At 40.1% G+C, this 21,877-nt stretch overlaps 1 protein-coding gene across 4 annotated transcripts in view; it reads right to left on the bottom strand.

Moving 5' to 3' along the window:
- Positions 1 to 21,877, bottom strand: part of CREB5 (cAMP responsive element binding protein 5) — a 421,520-nt gene that overhangs the window by 328,723 nt on the left and 70,920 nt on the right. For all 4 annotated transcript variants that reach the window (XM_037737933.1, XM_037737934.1, XM_037737932.1 and 1 more), the window contains 2 exons: positions 12,746 to 12,817; positions 6,412 to 6,505 (listed from right to left, as the gene is read on the bottom strand). In XM_037737933.1, the coding sequence (XP_037593861.1) occupies positions 6,412 to 6,505; positions 12,746 to 12,799 (148 nt within the window). In that variant the 5' untranslated portion in view covers positions 12,800 to 12,817. The remainder of the gene's footprint in view (positions 1 to 6,411; positions 6,506 to 12,745; positions 12,818 to 21,877) is intronic.

Genomic DNA, 21,877 nt, shown 5'->3' with positions numbered 1-21,877 from the left:
TTTTTTTTTTTTTTTTTTGAGACAAAGTTTTGCTCTGGAGTACAGTGGCATGATCTCAGTTCACTGCAACCTCTGTTTCCCGGGATCAAGCCATTCTTGTGCCTCAGCCTCCCCCGTAGCTGGGATTACAGGCACCTGACACTATATCTGGCTACTTTTTCTATTTTTTTTTTTTTAATTTTTTTTCCTTTCTTTATGAGATGTGGTTTTACTCTTGTTGCCCAGGCTGGGAGTGCAATGGCATGATCTCAGCTCACTGCAACCTCTGCCTCCTGGGTTCAAATGATTCTCCTGCCTCAGCCTCCCAAGTAACTGGGATTACAGGCCTGCACCACCACCACACCCGGCTAATTTTGTATTGTTTTTTTGTAGAGATGGGGTTTCTCCATGTTGATCAGGGTGGTCTTGAACTACTGACCTCGGGTGATCTGCCCACCTCGGCCTTCCAAAGTGCTGGAATTACAGGTGTGAGCCACCACATTCAACCAGCTTTTCTGTTTTTAGTAGAAATGGGTGACAGAGTTTAGCCATGTTGGCCAGGCTGGTCTTGAACTCCTGGTCTCAAGTGATCTGCCCCCCTCAGCCTCTCAAACTGCTGGGATTACAGGCATGAGCCACCCCTTCCGGCCGGTGGTCATATTTTCTGTCTTGTGATCTAGGAAGCAGAGAAAGCCAGCCTGCAGTGAAAGAGAAGGAAGGAGGAAGGAGGATACTCAAAAACGATCAGAGACTGGGAATAGAAGATGCACCGTGGGGGTGTCGAGTTCCCAGTTGTAGTTAATTCCAGAAGCCCAGCTGCATTCCTGTCCTTGCAGAGCATGGCCACGCATCCTTTTCATAAACCCATCTTTTCTGCCTGTTAGCCTGAGTTTCGCTTCCTTGCAGTTCAAGAAATGTGGTCTCAATCACCACCTTATCACTTCCTCCATCTCCAAACTATAGTTCCCTTTCTCTGCCCATTATTTTCCTCAACTTAAACTTCCTCTTTTCCTTTGTTTTCTTCTAGTTCCCTGCAGAAAATTAAAAAGTATCCTGGCCCCCCAACACACACACACACACACACATAAAAGAATTTGGAGTGAGATATGCCATCTTCCCTCTGGCTTCCCTCTTAAAACGCACAGGGATTATTAAGTAGACTCTTCCAGCAAAGAACCATGAGCAATGGATTTGGGTTCTCTGATTGGATGATCATGATTAGCCTCTGGGGAAAAATGTTTTACTTCCCTGAATTATTTCCTTCCCTTCTCCACCGTGAGAATTAGGTTTAGAGCCTGGAACTAGAGATAGGCCCTGATTTTAGACCTAATCTAGGGACACAGTTGTGTTCTGACGGACTATATTGTCATTTATGTCAGATGTTCCCTGTTAAATGGTGAGTGCTGAGAATCTGGGGAAGATGGAATGAAGAAGCCAGTCTTTCCTGCCTCTCTTCAGTGTCAGCTCAAGATACAGTCAGCTGTGCCACAATTGGTCTTGTGGTCTTACCCACATCCAGTCCCACCACATTCAGAGGTCAGGGATAAAGGACCCCTGAGCCTAAGGTGCCCAGAAACCTTTCCTGCTGGCCACTTGCTATGACATTGTCATGTTTTATCTTCATCATAGCACTTGTCACTAACTAATACTTATTTACTTATCTGGGGTTTTTTGTTGTTATTTATTATCTCCCTTCCTGTACCCGACTTGAGTAGTAAGTTTCATGAAAAAAAGAGACCTCGCCTGTCTTGTTCAATGCAGCAATTAACATATATTGCAGGCACTTACGAGTGTTTGCTGCATGAATGAATACTTGGCGGTAGAAGGGCAACTTCAGCCCCTCTTCCTACGCCTTGACTGGTGCCTGCCCTAACTTCCCTCCAGGCACAGACCAGTTTCCTGTAGCATTAGTTGAGCCATGACGTTGTTGGTAGGCTACCTAGACATCTAAAAGAAACAGTTCCACGTGTCTTTCTTACGCCTCCCACCTGAGATGTCAACCTTGCAAGAAAGATTCACAACACTCTTGAACTTTATGTTCCTCTCCCCGTCCAGGCAACAAAAGCTATCATCCTTTAGGTCACACACACAAACACAAACACATGTGAGCACATGAGAGGACACATATGCACAGCACTACCTGGAAGGGCTGTTTCAATCTCTCTCCACAGTAAAGGCTGAACTTGCTGGTATCAAGATTTACAGCGGACATGGAGAAAAGAGCATGTGCTCCATTTGAGTTTCTGTTTCAATAGGAATTCTCATTTGGAATATTATTTGTTTGCTCAGCAATAAGGTTGTGCTTTGATTCTTATTCTGGGTCTTTCTTTTCTGGCACAGAACCCAGGAACTCTATAAAGAAGTCAGGGTGGTGACATTTACCAAGACAAGATTTGAAATTCCCAGGTATCTACCCATAGTACCACTGAAATAGACTCAGACACCACCCTCTTTACCTCTATACTGACATTTGATCATGATTTTCAAACCAAGCATTGCATCACATAATAGCTGGTAACTGTGACAGTGCATTGTCCTCTACACATTCCCACTTCGAACTCGGCACTCAAAACTCTTCTACATCACAACTTCCATTACTAGGAAATTATTGTTCTTCACAATGAGACCAGCTGAAGGGAAAGACTCACATCTATCATCAGATTAGGACTCTTGAAATGCATCGTGTGTGTACATGTTAGTTATTTACTCATTTTTTTTTTTTTTTGAGACAGAGTCTCACTCTGTCACCCACACTAGAGTGCAGTGGCACAATCTCTGCTCACTGCAACCTCCACCTCCCAGGTTCAAGCGATTCTCCTGCCTCTGCCTCCTGAGTAGCTGAGATTACAGGTGCCTGCCACCGTGCCCAGCTAATTTTTGTATTTTTAGTACAGACAGGATTTCACCATGTTGGCCAGGCTGGTCTTGAACTCCTGACCTCAGGTGATCCGCCCACCTCAGCCTCCCAAAGTGCTGGGATTACAGGCATGAGCCACCACGCCCAGCCAGTTTCTCTCTCTCTCTTTTTTAATGTGTTTATGTGATATTAGAATACTTTGTTTTCTTAAAAGATAGAACTCACATTAAAGACTTATGGTCCTGGGAAGCAAACATGCTCATTAAAATTTTATTTACCTTATAATATTTTGTGGCCTATCATGAAGATGAATGATTGTACATAACTTGAAATATAGTAACAATAATTATAAAAATAATATAACTCAAAACATCAGGGCAAAAATCTTCAAGTTCATCCTAGGCCATTTTTTCAAGCAATATTCAATTACACATTTTATTTCAGATGAGTTGAGGCTTGTCATATTTTAAGAAGACAAAATATGATAGATATTTATATACTATATTCCAGCCTGGGAGACAAGAGCAAGACTTTGTCAAATAAAAAGAAAAAAAAAAAAACTATTAAACTCATACGATACTAAAACTCATCACAGACAGTATGACAAAATACAGTTACAAACTAATTTGGTCTATGAACATAGTTTTAATAAAAGTATACTCAGAAGCTTTTGATAAATCAAATTTAAATAAGCAACAGTAAAGCAAAATCCTGTCATATGTAATCATAATCCAATATGCTATAATTACCATTATGGAAAATGAAGCTTGAGAAAAATAAACACTTAAGTATTTCCTGGTGAAAAAAAGTTTAAAATAACCAAGTAAAAATACCTAACACAATAGCGCATTCTAATTCAGGATGGACAGTGTCGGTATATTACATGGAGTTCCCTAAGTGCAAAGAAATGGAACCAGACTGGATAGCTCTGCATTCCCTTCCAGTAAGAAAATTCTATGAAACTAAGAACATGCAAAGTGGGTAGCAAGTTTTAAAATTTAGCACTTCATTTCATTAGGGGTATTAAATGGCCTCACACCAACCTCAACATAAACCATGAGAAAGCAAAAGAAAAAATGTCAATTTATCACTCATGCTGTTTTTCCTCCTATTTGTTTCTCTCTTCATATTCTCATTCCAAATATGACATAATAAAAATTAGAGTTACTTTTCTCCAAATAATTTTCCACCTGGCACTGCCAGTGATTGGCAGGAACAGCCTCAAATTAATAAGGATCCGGTACGAACAATTGCAAAGCTGCAAGAGATTAACCAAATAAAACCTGCTAAAGCACTATACAGAAGAACGCTCCTTTGGAGTGTTCGCACATCTTCAGCTGCTCTTTTTCAGACCTTCAGATGGGGCTCCTTAGAGGACCGTCCTGGCAGCCTGCCTGAAAGACTGCTCTGGTACTTCAACTGCAGTTGTAATCTCTCTACATAATCATCATTCCCTAAACTCACCTCCCACTCCTCTACCACCAGGCAGCCTATTTGAGGGGTCCGATTTGGGAAAAATAAAGAGAGAACTTTTGAATTTATTGGGAACTGCAGAGTCTACAGCCTTGCTACTTGTGTATCTATGCTCACTGATGAACCATGAAGTTACACTACAAGTGACTCTATAGAACATAACGGATAAAAAACAAAAGAATAGGCCATTTCTCCTAATCCTTCTAGGCTGTTACAATTCTTACGAATTTGAGTTTCAGCATCTCTGTTTGTAGACTTAAAGAAAGACAAAACAATGTTTAAACAGCAAGCTCAACAACAAACAGAGGCTGAGAGGTGGCGTGCGGAGGGTGAAGAGAAGGGCACAGGTTGCCTTTGAACTCGGAGTCTTCCAAGCCAGAGCACACTGGAAATGTCAACCAAAGTCACTGGTTGTGTGGATGGCTCTGACACCAGGAGTACTGGGAGAATTTGACCACGTCTAGAAAGCGGCAAAGTCTGATGATGCAGTAGCTATGCGCGGGTCAGTGGGTTAGGACTGGGGATCAAGGGCCCTCATCTTTTCCCTGCGTTCTGAGACTGGGACGGAAGCTCTATCACCTGTGCCCTTCCTTCTCTATCAGTAACACTGGGTTATAATACCCTGTCTGACAAAAGTCTTAGAGGATTTATGGGTCATTGTGATGTCCTGCATCTGTATCCCGGAACTAAAAACAAAATAAAATTTTAAAATAGAATTATAAAAATCATCATAATAAAGTACTTATAAAATTAAAGTAACATAGAAACACTAAATCACATGAGCCAGGCCTGGCAGGACAGTTTGTTTCTCTTCTAACATGTTTAAAACATATCCATATGTGTACTAAGAAGAGACGGGCTAAGGTGAAAATTTTCTAGTCTAAGAAGAGTAACAAGAAACTATCTGATTATTCTGCTAGGGTTTATGCGACACTTTTCCTTACATTCTTCCATTGTATCTTCATAGTAAGGCTCTGAAGTAGGCTTGGCAGATACAATCATTCCCAGTTTTGGGGGGAAAAAAAAACTGAAGCCCACAAAGTTTCAATAACTAGCTCCAGGTCATGGGCAGGTGGGGCGAAGCCCAGGATAGAGCTCAGGTTCCTCACACCTGTCCCTGCACTTTTTCTAATTTACCATACTATCTCTCAAAATGAGAAGAGCTCACAATGAGCTGATGGCTTGTTGGTTTTATTTATTTCTGTTCACATTTGCTGAGCGCTTGTGGTTTCCATACATTCTCTCATTTCACCTCCCACATATGAGGCGGGTACTGTTTCCTAAGGACACCTTCACTGACCATCTCAATCCAGAAAGAGGAGCTCCTTCTACCAAAGTTGCATAGCATCATTTCGTTAGAATACTCTTTTGATACATATTACGGATGATCCTTTATTTTAGCTAAGTTTTCACATGCATGCTATACAGTGATATCCTTGAAGACAGGAAGCATATCATCTTTGCATTTCCCATGGCTCACCGAACAGTGCGGTGTGCATAGATGCCAATTAACATTTGCTGCTGGAGTGTGATTACAGGTATTTTTTTTTTTTTTGAGACAGAGTCTTGCTCTGTTGCCCAGGTTGGAGTGCAGTGGTGAGATCTTGGATCACTGCAACCTCCGCTTCCCAGATTCAAGCAATTCTTGTGCCTCAGCCTCCCAAGTAGCTGGGATTACAGGTGCATGCCACCACTCCCAACTAATTGTTTTATTTTTTGGAGATGGGGTTTCACCATATTGTCCAGGCTGGTCTCATTCAAACTCCCATCCTCAAGTGATCCTCCCACCTTAGCCTCCCAAAGGGCTGGGATTATAGGTGTGAGCCACAGCACCTAGCCAGGTATATGGTTTTTAAAACACTGATTTTTAAAACAACTTATATAGAGCCAAGTTGCATAGTACATATTTCACATTCTAGAAAGTGAGAAGTTGCCACTCTTCTATCATTTGGATGAATATTACCTGATTATATTTCTGCTATACCTAAGAAACGTGTATTTTCAGGTGCACAATTTACAGTGGGACTTGCCTAGCAAAAGAACAAGTATCTTGCATGAAACAGATCTGATCACCCAAAGCTTCTTTGCCTGATGCTCCTTACCTGATAACATGTTGTCTGTTTTTATTGAAGGAAACTTCAAAGTCATTTCATGCTTGTGCCTATGAATCATCAGATGGTCCTCTGTTGGGAAGCGCTGTCAGACAAATAAAAAAAAAAAAAAGGGAAGGGTGAAGAGCCATTCAGTTTTATAAAACATATTTACCATTATTGAGAGAAAGACTTCCTCAGCATTGCAAACATGACAGGCAAAACAAACAAACAAAAAACAGCTCTGAAAAAGTGTGAAAGCATGAGTAAGTGAAGCTGCAAGCTTTTCTACGCAAGCAAATGTGCTGGGATGTTCCTTTCAATTACACCCAAATATGTACATCATAATTTCCATTACAGTTTACCAAAGGGGTTAACTACAATTGCAGAAAAATCTGTACTCATAATAAGCAATAATTTTTGCCTTCTATGCCTTCCCTGGGAAATTTTTTGAAAGGACTCTGCTTCTTAGATAGTCCCTGGGTATAAGCAACTATACTGACTAATCAGTAAACTGTATATTTCTTTAGGAGCTATGGGTTTGTGCTTTAAACTTTGTGTTTAAAGGATAAAACAGCAAGAGGTAAATGAACAACACTGAAGGCATTAACATAACATCTATACGAAAAATAAGTAAGCTGTGCCGTAATGCTTACCTAATTAGGCAGCATCTTTAAACAAATAAAAGTGTTTAAATGAATGCTTATTTGTGGTCATGAAGAATAATAATGGCAACATGACAAGTTAAAATTTTTCCATTTCTCCTTATACATATGAGAAAACCATGTCCAAAACATGAAAGTGAATTTCGACCTGAGTAGTACTGGAATTTCACAGAATCATTTGGAACTTTTCAAAAGCAGTTAATGTTTAACATAATAGTGTAAAATTAAGTCTAAGGTATGATAAGTATGCTAGACGTTATCTATGGATTAACCAAAAGTAGGAGAAACGCATGATGAAAGAAAAGAATCTTGATTCATGTCAGACTTAGGGAAAGAATTATTTGCCATGCCTAATTATTTGACATATGTATCTACAAATGTATACTGTGAAATTTGTACAGTACATTTCCATTTATGAAGACCTTGCCCACCTATTATCTGATATTTTAAAATTATACATATGATTTTAGAGTAACATGAGAAATTATTTTTAGTACTCTATGTTCTGTACAATGTTAACAAATCAATGCTTATGGCTGTCAGAAATGCTACTCCCAAATGTTTTCGGCTGACTTCTTGTCACATGGTGGGACTGAATTTTCTGGCCTTCTTGTGGTTGGTGAAGCCATGTGACTACTTCTGCCCACTGAGTAAGGAATGAAAGTGACATGTCGCCCAGAGGCCAGCCTCTAATTTCTGGTGTAAGACACTCTAGCATTCTGCCTTCCCCTTCATTTTAACATGGTAACTAGCAATATCAGAAATAGTGGCTACTCAATCATCCTAAATCTCTGAGGCATTATGAAGAGCATTTCTGAATTCTGAAGGATTATGAAGAACTTCCTGCCAATCTACAATAGAAATGTATCCTTGGGGAATAGAAATAAGCCTTTGTTGCTCTAAGCCATTGAAGCTTTGGTGGAATTTGTTATTGTAGCAGATCCTAGCCTATCCTGCCTCAGACTGTTATGTTTGTAGTAACTGAACTTAGCAGATCTGCTTTACCAATGTCAAGTGAAAATACAACAGCAGATGATATATTCTGCTGGACATTTCCAAATCTTCAACAATTTAGAAAATCTTTTATAGCTTCCTGATTCCTCAGGATAGTCAATATAAGTTTTAATTACCCTTGTTTACTGGTGTAGAAATGTTTTCTGCAAATGGCATAGATCTGTGTTCACGAGAATGAAGTAATTCCCTAAGCTGATTTATACGAAGTATTCTCAAAGTAGTTCTTTGCATAAGTATCACTTATTTATTTGTCATTTGTATTATATCAATGAGAGAGCACTGGCTTTTGCAAAACATGGTAAGCATGCCAGATTTCTGAATACACAGAAGTCTGCTTTACATGATGCAATTTTTTGCTACTGGTTCATCCATTCTCTTGGTCTTCTATACTACTGTATAATGACCGCACCAAATACGTAGCCTGCCACATGTGACTGAGAGACTGAGTTGCCTAGTCTTTCTATCAAACAATTACAATTTTTGTTTTAGATATATATATAAAACCCAAAATATACTATAAAATACTGTATTTTATATGTACACTGTATTTTAAATATACTATATATTTTGTATATACGAAAATACACATGGTAATAGCCTTCATTTAATATCTATAAGCCATTTTTGACTTTGTAAAATAATAGCCTAAAGTAGGATATGAACCAGAATACTTCTTAATAATTTCCATAGTACCACATATTAACTATAATTATTTTCCCAGGTCAGATAATGCAGCACATTGTGATTTTTTTTAAATTCAGCAGGAAAATAGCAGCAAATTATAAATAACCAAAATGTACAGTCTGCAACAGGTATACAGCTGAGAAAGGCCACTGGAATTCAGAACGTGGTTAATTCAGAAAACAAAGAAAGAGTGAAATTAACATTGAGCTCTGTGAGATTACAAAGAGCAAGAGAAACTACTCCTTCTGTGACAACATAAAAAATCTCCCACATGGCCAGGTGTGGTGGCTCATGTCCATAATCCCAGCACTTTGGAGGCCGAGGCAGGTGGATCACCTATGGTCAGGAGTTCGAGACTACCGTGGCCAACATGGCAAAACCCCATCTCTTCTAAAAATACAAAAATTAGCCAGGTGTGGTGTCACATGCCTGCAATCCTAGCTACTCAGGAGGCTGAGGCAGGAGAATCACTTGAACCCAGGAAGCAGAGGTTGCAGTGAGCCCAGGTCACACCATTGCACTCCAGCCTGGGTGACAAGAGCAAAACACCATCTCAAAAAAAAAAAAAAAACTCTCACATATTATAAGTCCTTCCCAATAGAGCTAAATTTCTTTCCCATGAGGGGAAAGGAGAAAAAAAAAAATCCTTTCTTTGCCCCCAGCACAGTGCAAGCACTGATAACTTGTATTTACTCCCCTTTCCAATCCTCAATCAACCTGTCTTCTCCGTACAGGGTCCCCAGGCTGTGGGACGTCCCTAAAGTAAATCCCATGGCCACAAAAACTGGCTTGACTGTGAGTTTCTAATACTCCAGTGACTACTGGGTGACTGCTATGTTTTCTCAATTCTAACACCTCTTCCATTGAAAGATGCACATATTTTTATAACAGCTTGTCATGGAAAAAATACACTTCCACATTAAATGAAGACATCAAGTTTTAGAAGCATCTTTACATTTAAATCTGAAGCGGAGGAAGCTTAGAATTGTTCCTTAAAAATCAAGAAACTTTGTCAATCCCCATTTCCATACTGCCCAACCATTTCCTCAGTCCACTCAGCCTTCTCTAGGAAATGACCTGCTCCTTCACTAAGAAGTTCAAGGTCATTCAAAATAGACTCCCTTCAACCTTTATTAAACAACTCTACACTTCAGCATGTTCATGTTACTTCCTTGATACTCTTTCCAGCCCCTCCTTTCTCAGAGGAATTCGCATTCCCACTCCTCTCCAGGTTCGTCCACACCCCTTATCTTCTGGGGATTAGCCCTGTAAACCAGCATGCTCACTCCTTCTGTCTCACTGATTTCTTGTCCTTGACAAACTCCAGCTTGGCTATCCTTTAATTTTAAAAAAAAGCTGTTTCCTTCTCAGGCTACCATGATATCATTCCGCTTCCCGTCACTGCCTAGTGCTCTTGAAAGAGTTCTCTATGCTTGCCACCTCCGCTTCCTCACCACCCACTCGCTCATTAATCCCTTGCAGTTTGGCCTCCGCCCCTGCTCCTCTCTCATGGGTTGCCTGCGAGCACCTAGCTGCCAAAGCCAACAGCCTCTGCCCAGTCCTCTAGCTGTCCCAGCTCTAAACGCGCCTGACACCGGTGACCACACGTCTGTGGCATTCATTTCTTTCTACGCTGCCTGTTGCCAAAAAGAAGGAAAGATGGCTTAGAGCAATACATTAAAATAGTTTGGGAGAACATGGGTTACAACCCAAGTAGACAACCCCCTAAAAGAAGGAATCTGAAAGAAAGGGAGGCTAAAGCCAACTTGCAAATCAGAGGGCAGTCATTCTCAACCGGGGCAATCTGGGCCCCCGGGGGACATTTGGCAATGTCTGGAAACATTTTTGGTCATCACAACTGGGGAATGCTTCTGGGATCTAGCATGTAGAGGCCAGGGATGATGCTAAACATCCTACAACACGAAGGACAGCTACCCAAGACATAGAATTATCCAGCTCCCAAATATTAATGGTGCCAAGCTTGGAAAATGCTGCCGTACAGTCCAATACCTAATGTCCAGCTCTCTTCTCTCTGACTTACCTAAATATTAGATATGGCTTACAGCTCCTTCCTTGAAACACTCTCCTCTACTGTCCTACACAACCCCCAACGTTACTGGGAATCCTAACTCACCCTGCACCCTCTTTTGCCTTTGCTGTGTCTCTGGCATTTCGTTAAGTGCCCCATCCTTAGCGGAGCCTGCCATTTGCCTCCCCAAGTAAAGTCAATCCCTGTACTATACTCTTCAAGGAGGTCTATGGTCTTCCTTCATAGAAAATTGCAGTTGACTAATGAACTGATTTGAAGAGCATGTGATTATAGACTTGATTCCTGAACTAGAAGCTCCATGAGGACATGGACACATGTGTCTTGTGACTACTATTTCCACAGAGCAATCAGATTGCCTGGCACATAGTAGGCTCCCAAAAAGTATGTTGAGAGACTTGAGTTGATTCAAACTTCATGTCACATTTTCACCACCAAAGCAAAGCAAACTGCTCAAATTATCTGATTGCCCTTGGCTATCAAGACTTCTCTTTGAAGAAGCTGAATGGGAATCAGTTCTACCTTGGGAATTAAGTTTTAACTTAGTTACCCTAGTAACTTAGTAAAGTGACACTCTGCATCTGCAAAGAAGAGTCCCAGTCTAGCAGCATTTTTACCAGTCCCTTGTCATTGTTTTTTCTTAGTGTTTTCTACTGCAAAATCATCTCCAAAACAGTTTGCTTCAAAATCATTTTTTTCACTGCTTTTCTTATTTATAAATTGGAAATAAACATTGACACAAAGCCCCTGGTGAAACTTCTAGAACCTGAGCAAAGGACTCTGGTTGTTCAGTCAGTGATTCATAATACCAGCAATAATATCTTGTATCTCTATGGCCTGTTCCTTCCAAAAGGCTCCCAGAATCCTCCACAAACTCCATGGGGAGATTAATAAGAAGGGTCCGCAATGGGTATCAGCCCTCACCTGACTGCTAGGCATTGCTCTACACGCTACTGCCAATCCCACCACATGAACGGGCAGGAGAGTAAGGGAAAGAGTATAACTGGCCACATCTGAAAGATGCCTGTGCTCTAGGTTCCACACTTGCCCTATATCCCACAAAATGAAGATCTAGGCATGAGAGCAACCATGTGTAGTCATTTTCCAGTTACTGCAATGTGGAGACACTCAAAGCATCAAGAGTAGGAAAAGTCACTGCCACGTTTTAAAGGTAAAGTGAAAAACTCTGATTTTAGGTGATGAATGTTTCTAATTTCTTTCAAAGTGGTCGATTCCAGTTTAATAATAGTAGCAGCAGCAGCAACAGTAACAACAGTGGACAATAATTGAGCTCCTATTGTGTGCAGACCCCATGCTAAACACTCTACCCACAGTATCTCATCAAATTCTCACACTAATTCCACTTGATGGAAGTCATCAGAGGCTAAAAGAGATTTAATGCAACACAGCAGGGCAATTTTACCTCTTAAAGTTTAGATACATAGGAAAACTGTAGGCTCTAGAAGAGTTATAGGGAGTTTGGGTTTTTTTTTTTTTTTTGACTCAAATTAGAAAACAAAACAAAATAAAATTTAACCTAGGATGTTAAGCTATTTCATCAGTAATCTCGAAGCCCAGTCAGGATTCAAGTGGCTTTTGTAAAAGTAAGCACTCTCCTTCCCTCTTTCTGAAATAATGGCCCTGCATATTTGATGGGCAGGATACATCTGGTTTGCTTCTGGGGGAAGTTAAGGGCGGAAATGTCCAACACTGTTACCTTTCAGGGGATGTGAGGGAAGTAGTTGGAACTATTCAAAACAGAATATAATGATAGCAATGAAGATGATGATGATCATGATACTGATGGGGAGGAGGACTTTGGTGGGGTCTTGGTAAAGAAGGAAAGCCCAGGGCGGGCATGATTGCCGGGTGAGAGTTGCTTCCCTTTTAGAAAGTAGGCTCTGCATGTCAGAGCACGGAGGATCCGCACACTCACCTGGGAGCAGCCTGGGGCACTGCAGACAAATGGCCTCTCCTGCTCCAAATTCATCTTGGATTCCTCATAAATCTGAAGGATCAGAGGGAAAGGGGGGAAGGAAAACAGAAAACCATGAGTATCTTGAATACCTTCTGCTTCTACCTGAGCAACGTGAGAGGCAATCACTCAGACCCCCCTTTCTACACCAATACCCAAATTAGACAGGCAGAACATTAACACGAATGAGGACACACCCTGCTTGGCTGTAGCTGTTCAGGCTCACCTAGGCTGGGCCCCTACTGACCTTTCTTGGGTGCATATTGACTGTACTTTGAAGAAACCTGCTATGGAGCCTTCACAGCAGAAATCCTACCTGTGGAAAACCACCTGGTGGGTGCTATTAGCAGGAAAGACCACACCTGTGCAGGAAGATTCTCAGGCAAACTGTACCCCAACCCTTGTTCAGTCCTGCTGAAAGCTTTCGGGATTCGCTACTTAGGACAGCAAGAGAGGTGGCAATCCCTGGGTAGTTTCCAGTGTGAAATGCCAACCCTGAGCAAAAGGTGAAATGAGACACCTACCACCACCCCAGCAAGCTTCAGCATTCCCAAGGGACTACAAAGTAGCTGTGGCACCAGCTTAGCAAGTGATTCTGGCTGCAAACTGCGGTCCTCAATTCCCCCTCATCTCAGGCATTCGATGTGCCTCAACTAAAGTTATCCAAGTTATGCAGGAGTAAATAGAAATCCAAAAATGGCAAAAACATTATGTTGGCTATTTCGTTAATTTGGCTTTATAAGCTGATTTGAAATTAACATTAGATTAAGGTTGCTGCCCTCTGATCCAAATACATCATCTGGAATACCATAGCTTTCAGGAAAAAACAACCTTATACTATAATCAGATAGGTGGGGCGTGACGGCTCATGCCTGTAATCCCAGAACTTTGAAATGCTGGGGCAGGCGGATTACTAATGTTAGATCACTAATGTAATCTAATCTGAGGCAGGTGGATCGCTAACATGATCTTCACTGAGGTCAGGAGTTTGAGACCAGCCTGGCCAACATGGTGAAACCTTGTCTTTACCCAAAATACAAAAATTAGCCAGGCGTGGTAGCACATGCCCGTAATCCTAGCTACTTGCGAGGCTGAGACAGGAGAATCGCTTGAACCCGGGAGACAGGAGGTTGCAGTGAGCTGCGATCACACCACTGCACTCCAGCCTGGGTGACACAGCAAGACTCCATCTCAAAAATAAAAATCAGACATATGTTAAATTGTACTTTGTCTTTTCTTATATAGCAGTTCAGTTTTCTTCTTCTTTTTTTTTTTTTTTTAATAAAAACAGAGACAAGGTCTTGCTATATGGCCCAGACTGGTCTTGAACTCCTGAACTCAAACAATCCTCTCACCCTCTCAGAGTGCTGGGATTACAAGCACGAGCCACCGCACCCTTCTGTATTTCAGTTCTAAGGTGCACACATTAGGCAAAAATTGAATGTCGTCAAAATTACCTTTGCAAATCCTCCCAAAAGCCTATATAAGTATAGCATACATGGTTTTGTGGTTACCAATCCACACAGTAACATACATACATACATACACACACACACACACACACACACACACACACACACACATATATATATAAATCATAGGAGTAACTATGCAAATTTAAGTCACACAACTTAAATAATATTTCATATCATATCCTTTTTTTTTTTTTTACCATTTTTAGAATTGAATTTGCATGTTACATTGCTGCTAATGGTATATGGCTCTATTACTAAATTAAAACCTACTGCTTTTACTGTGTACACAGCAAATAATTTGCTTCTTTAAAATGCCACTTGTAGGTGATTTGAATCAGATTCACAAGTCACCTTGGCTCCTGAAATAGGAAGTTCTGCTTGGAGTTATAGAATAATCACCCTTTGTCTGAAGGAAGCGTCATTATCTTTCAACCAAAACCAATTATATGGTACTTTGTATGTTATTACACCTTTCCCCCCAAACACTAATGTTTTCAACAATATTCTTTGGGAAAATATATGTAAACTTTCACTTTTCTGGAGCACAAAGTGAAAAGACTTGCCTTCGATAACACTGTCAGTCAGATATTTTAGAACAATATAAAGGAAATTTAAAAATGTAAACCTGTTCAAACCACCATTTCTCACAATTATACAACTTTTACAGTGAAGTATTTTCACCCTTCATTTGGCCACCATCAATACAGTGACTACTGTAATTTTATAGCTTTCCTGTGTTAACCATATTGTTTAAAATCCTTTATTATATTATATTTAGAAGAAGAAAGAAAACACAAATATCTTTGGAATCTTTCTGCTTGCCCTTGTCTGAGAGTGTTGACCAGTTAAAATCACATCACATTTCATTGTTCGTTTGATTTTCCCATTGCAAATCATAGACCATCTCTGTTCCCCACTATGAATACTGAGAACTTACTACTAAGTCTCAAAATAAGGGGTGACTTTAAAACTGAGAGGAAACAACAGATGCTAGGGAGGATGTGGAGAAATAGGAACTCTTTTACTCTGTTGGTGGGAGTGTACATTAGTTCAGCCACTGTGGAAGACAGTGTGGTGATTCCTCAAGGATCTAGAACCAGAAATACTATTTGACCCAGCAATCCCATTACTGGGTATATTCCCAAAGCAGTATAAATCATTCTACTATAAAGACACATGCACACTATGTTTATTGCAGCACTGTTTACAATAGCAAAGACTTGGAACCAACTCAAATGCCCAACAATGATAGACTGGATAAAGAAAATGTACCACATATATACCATGGAATACTATGCAGTCATATAAAAGGATGAGTTCATGTCCTTTGCAGGGACACGGATGAAGCTGGAAACCATCACTCTGAGCAAGCTAACAGAAGAATAGAAAACCAGACACCAGGTGTTCTCACGCATAAGTGGGAGTAGAACAATGAGAACACATGGACACAGGGAGGGGAGCATCACACACCAGGGCCTGTTGCGGAGTTGGGGGCCAGGGGATGAATAGCGTTAGGAGAAATACCTAATGTAGATGATGGGTCGATGGGTGCAGCAAACCACCATGGCATGTGTATACTCTGTAACAAACCTGCACATTCTGTACATGAACCCCAGAATTTAAAGCATAATTTTGAAAAGCTAAAATGATTTTGATCCAAGATAGAATAAGCAACAGAGTTGTCAGGCTATCCGTTAATGAGCTATGTCTTAGTTTTCTAGTAAATTTGTTTAAACTCTTTCACTATTTCTGTAGCCTTCTTCTGCCTGACCATTGTCAGATTATTTAATTGCTCCATGCCTAAGGTCCGTACCTTAATAAGAGGGGTATAAAGACCAACCTTCAGCAACTCACTCCTCATCATATTGGCTACAGGGCCTGGTAGGTATTTTCATATGTGGACAAAGGTCTGTATATCTGTGTGTCGTTTGGAGGCGTTTTTTCGGTAAGGGTCACTGAAACCTCACTCTAATATTAAATATTATCTATTTATAAGATTATTAAATATAAAGTACTATCTTATTTGCCTAAGGTGACTCTTTCTTGGATACCACTTAAGGGCTTTAGTTGCTAATGCAGAATGTTATTCTTACCAAGTAACATTAGATTTCCTAACAGTAAAATGAGGAAGTTCCATATATGCACATTCATGGCCTGCATCTAAAAGTGGTAAATAATAATAATTAATGTCCAAGTAACAGAAATGATCAAGACTGGAAGTGCTACTGATGACAATTTAAGGAGATTCATTAACAAGCAAAGTAGGGAAGAGACTGACCAAGCCCAGGCACATAAGCATGAGGAGAAAGTATTTTTCTACCATAATCCCAACTCCATCCCAAGCCCTGGCCCACCAATGTACTGACCTTCCCCAGAAATTCAGGCCCATAATGCTAATACTTTAGCAATTCTGTTTGGTATCAACATTGTTTGCCTTATCTTAATTAATGGCTGCATTTACACATAAGCTGCAGCAAATATCTTAGAATTACACGATGATGCTGGTGCTTGAGGACAGCACAGGCTCAGCCACATAGATTCTGTCTTAATCGAGCCTTCGTGACGTGGATGTTTAGAGGAATATAAATCTAATCTGTTAGCCACTGAGATACATCAGTGTAAGAAATCATGCCTCGGAAGATGTATGTTGAGAAACACCATCTGTCCTCAAATCACTTAGAGTTTAGTCACTGACAGGTTCTACTGACTTACAATTGTAATGTTACTATTTTAAAATGTAAGCGAGTCTTTTTCAATGTATTACACGCCATGGATCCCATGGACAAAATAGACTTTAGCAACATAATACTGGAATAAAAGTCTTCAGATGGAATGGCAGTTGCTAAAGTAAGTTTTCAGTGATTAATAAGGTCTAAAGTGAGTGGGTGTGTATACATAATTGTGTGAACTTCAACTGCTTTATTCTGATGCACTGCAGTTCCCACATTTAGCCCTCTGCAAACAGCACTCCCTTCTTAATTCCTTTCTGTGTAGGTGTTTGCAATAGTTTTTCTAAATGGTACCTCTCTACCACATAGGCTTTACTACTTTTATCAACTAGTATGATCTGGTCTAGTGTATTAGTCAAGAGCCATGGTTTATTATTATGGTTCTTTTCTAGCACACATTGTAATAATTATTCTCTCAAACAGACTCTTATTAAATAAAGCCCTACATAGATTCTTTTACCATTCATCAGAGGGGGCAAATTACTCAGACAGGATTTGAAGGAGGCTGTTCTCCCTCAGTCCTCATCCTCTCATTTCCCATTCAGCTGTTTTACTGGCTTGGATTTTTTAATGAACCAAGTTTTGCTTGGCAACTGCTATACCCTGGGCTCCACTGCATAGAGTTTACATAGTAGGCGTTCTATAAATATTTGTGGAATGGATAATGAACTTGAGTCATCACAATGCACTGCCCCAAACAGCTTACCGGTTCTCTACTCCTCAGGCAGTGGTTTTCAAACGATGTTTGCCCTGAATCAAGTTATTGGTGAGGTAAGTAGTTTTGGGGAACACTCAGTCTACCTGGTGCCAGTTATGGCCAGAGAGGAAATCTCTCCAGATTTAATGAAAAAAAGTCAATGGTGCTTTCGGTAGAAACAATGAGTGAATCTAGTTTTATTCAATTTCACATGTAAATGTATTAATTCATTATAAATTGTTCATTACTGTTGCCATAGACATTGACATAATTAAAGTCCAGTCTATTTGTGGGCTGTGTATGACCCCCATGAAGCAACCTTTGAAAGACAATGTGTAGTCCCATACCTTTGGTTAGACACTGTCATAATTGTGGCAGATGCTGCCTCATCATTTAGTAGTTTCTTAACAGTACTCATTTTTGTTTCTCTTTTCCAAAATTCAGATTCAATAGTCAATTAGAAAAAACATCCCGGTGAGTTTAATTTCCTTCAAATTTTGGGAAGATAACCAAAAAAATTCTGATAACAACCCTAATGGTACATAAACTGAGTTGAGGTTTTTCATGATTGACAAGGAGTTGACAAGCTTGATTTACAATTCAAACCCTCGACTGCCACTGGATTCCCTGGCCTCGAAATGAGCAAGAATTTCTTTCATTGTTCAGCGTTTGACCCCACAAATTCCTGGTCTAAAATGGGAAATCATCCACAATGGCTCATGCAATCCATTGAAATCCTTTGCCAGCCATTTAGGGATATACTTGGAAATACCATTTCACGAAAGGCAAGCACTGCAAAAAGCAAATGATACTGAGAACGTGGACAGCCTACACAATATACTGAAAATACCTATTTTAAACCTAAGGGTAACAACTAAGCCCAGAGGGAAAAAAACTGACATCATCTGGTTTGCTGTAATCAGTCAAGAGTGATGCTTGCCCATCTAAATTGTAGAAAGCCATTACTAATCCCTAGTTAACATCAAACTCTAATCTTAGTGGGATGGCACAAGTTTCCTCCATCACAGCAGATGGATTCCCACAGCAATATGGAATTTGCAATAGTAAATAGTAAGACACTAAAAGGGCTGTTCTAATCTGAAAACCTGGTGTGTGCTCTTATAAATACCAAAAGTTATGGGAACTTCAAAGCTACAAACTGAAATCATGAGTATCAGTGAGCACTAACAATAATATGGCTATGTCCCCCTCCCCTCTGATATTGTTAACTAGGAAATGAGTGCATTATAGATCTGAAAGGGAAACTTGAATTTTAATCGTGATACTGACAACATTTGTCAGCATCTCTCACTGTACTGTGAGTGTGGGAAGAGCCTTCTTGGCAGGATGCACATGAAACAGACCTTGCTACTTTGTTGTGCTTATGAGACCCTCAAAAGGGTTCAAGAGGAGGAAACTGGCCCTTCCTGAAGTGCCAAAAACAGCTGGAAAACACGAGCACCTTGAGTTAGTCACACTGTGTGACACTCCACATCAATCCTGCTTTCTTCCTGGGAACAAATGTTGTTTATTAATTAAATTAGTTAAGGCCATGGCCAATTTGCACTTCGTGTTTCTGAAACGAAGCAAATATTCATCTCAATACATGTGTCAGAAGGGCGAGGGGACTCACACATAATCACCCAACACATATTCACCAAAAACACACTCTCAATTTATTTTCTTCTAAGATGCCTTGTTCTACTTTCAAAGCAAGGATGCAGTTAGGTTATCCCCACATGTGGCTAGCTGTTGGGAAGGAAGTGATATTCAGTTTGGAGCTAAGAATTTCTTTCTTTGGAAGGGATATTGCATCTTTTATTACCTTATTTGCTCATCTGTAAAACAGTGCCACTGGAGTAAAACACTGTAGGACAGGACCATTCAAAGAAGTGTTATGTGAAAAATGTAACTATTGGAAGCTAACTGCAAAGTAAGCCCTTTGGATTTCAAATATATCTTTATTTTTCGATCCTGAATATTGTAACTTCCAACAGAAAATAAACACCTTGAATTTGAGTCCAAGAAAATCAATTACTTTGTGTATGTCCTTACATCTTTCTGTGCGAGAGTCTCTGTCTTTCTGTGTGTGTCTTCCCTGCCTCTTTGCATGTCTGTTCCTCCGTGTGTGCCTTTCTCTCCTCCCTTGTGTTTGTCTCGTTACGTCTGTCTGTCTCTCTTTCTCACACAGACACATGCACATACCATTTTATCAGTAGTGTTCTTACCAGCATTACTGGTAAAAGGATCTAGCGGCCTTGTTTCCTGTTGCAGTGTTATTCTTGAAGCGGGCTGCAGTCAGAATCTGAATCTCATTGGGCCATTATTATTTGCAGCTGTGTGACCTTTTTAACCTTGCTTTAAAAGTGACATTTCAGCCCTCAAGCTTGAAACGCCTGAATGCTACAAGGTTTTCAAACCAGAGATTTTCACAGGGAAAAAGACCAAGAGTGGGGCTGTGCCTTGTAAGTGAACATTTCACCAGAACTTGGCATGAAAAGGGTGTGTTCCTGGGCAGTTTAGAGCCAAAAGTCTCTCCCGGAAGGACTGAACTTGACACATAACACTGCGGTTAAAGATCACTATTCCGTTCAAACCAGGAGAATATCCCTGTTCCTAAAACATGTTTGCCATCCCCTGATATCCCAAAAACTCAGAATCCTACAACCTGAATCAGAGCCCTCTTTGGGATGGTGTCACACTTTGTATCATGCTTAGGGGCTGTCAGAAGTTCCCTTCCAATGAGGCCCACTGCTCCCAGGAGGAGAGATCTCCAAACAGCTTTTGTCTCTGGAAACTAACCCGGGTCTTACTTCCCAGAGGGGGCCCCAGCAGGAGAGTGCGTCGGGGCTCACGTCCTCTCATGTCCTTCTGCAGAGGTTTGTGGTTTTATTTATGTGGCGCTTAGGCTGTATATAGAACAACATTCCAGCGGGATTGGGTTTTCATATGTTAGATTCCCTTTTTTCTTTTCTTTTTTTTTTTTTAATTTTCCATATGTTTCTTAAGATAGGAGGTCTTTTTTTCAAAGTTGCTGGCTAATTCTGACTTTTGTTTCACGTAATCCTGTCTTATAACTTTCCTCTCTATGGGTTCAATAGTTCAGAACATACTTGGTAATAAGTACTTCAGTAAGTCACTGAAGGCGTGTGTGCTGCGTTTAGGTCCTTGTCCTCTTGTTCCCATCTAGTATAATACACTTTTTTGCAGAAGACATCACAACTCTAAAAAAAAAAAAAAAAAAAAAAATAGATCAGTCTCATGGATCATCTCTTCCTCAGAGGTAAATGATATCTGGTTAAGTGTTATATGGAATAAAGTGGACATTTTAAAACTAAAAAAAAAAAAAAAAAAAGTTTATTTGACATGTATGTGGTTAACAAAACACTAGTGTAGAGATTCTTAGGTTTTGAAGGAAATATTGAACATAACCAAATCATTTGGCTTGTTTCTTGTGGGACTAAACAAAACCTCAGAAACAGGATGAACAGTGGCAAACTCTCTTCCTTTTTACCTGCTTTCACTGTGCACAGAAAGGAAAGAAAACTTAGAACAAAAGCTAGCCAAGGTTTAGGGTGACACTGTCATCTCTATTTTTCCAGAAAAGAAAATATTTCATTGTAATTTAAAATAACTGACCCCCTGAACTCCTGAGAGAAAAAACTATGATAGCAAAGAAATTCATGCCAAACTGGATCCATTCTTCATACTGGTGGAAAGCAGCTTGCCTTTAAAAAATCCAAGACAATGTTCAGCAGTGCAGCTTTCTCTTCCCCCTTTGTGCCCCAGTACAGTAAAATTGGCCTCTTTAGAATTGGAACACATTCCCAAATGGTACTGCTCTGCCTCTAGATACTTTTTAATGCATTTTGAGTGCATTTGATTTTTAAACTATTTTCATGTAAAATAATTATCTTTAAATATTCTTAAGAATCACAACATTTTAGTCTAGTTTTAGTTTTCACACATGCAGATGCTTTTATTGGATAATGTTAAGAGATATTTTGGATTTTTATTCTAGATAAGTATCTGTATCTTCAGCAACAATATATGTTTGGTCCATCCAATGTATGGGCTGAAGTCATACTCAAAACCACTGGAAATGTTCTTTCTGTGTGTGAATGTGAGTTACCACATGTGAGACTGCATCAAACCCAGTGATGCCCAAGCCAGGCCACTCTGCTTTCGGCGA

Source organism: Cebus imitator, unplaced genomic scaffold (genome assembly GCF_001604975.1).
Source record: "Cebus imitator isolate Cc_AM_T3 unplaced genomic scaffold, Cebus_imitator-1.0 Scaffold45, whole genome shotgun sequence".
NCBI lineage: Eukaryota > Metazoa > Chordata > Mammalia > Primates > Cebidae > Cebus > Cebus imitator.
This window is presented reverse-complemented; position numbering and strand designations above follow the sequence as displayed.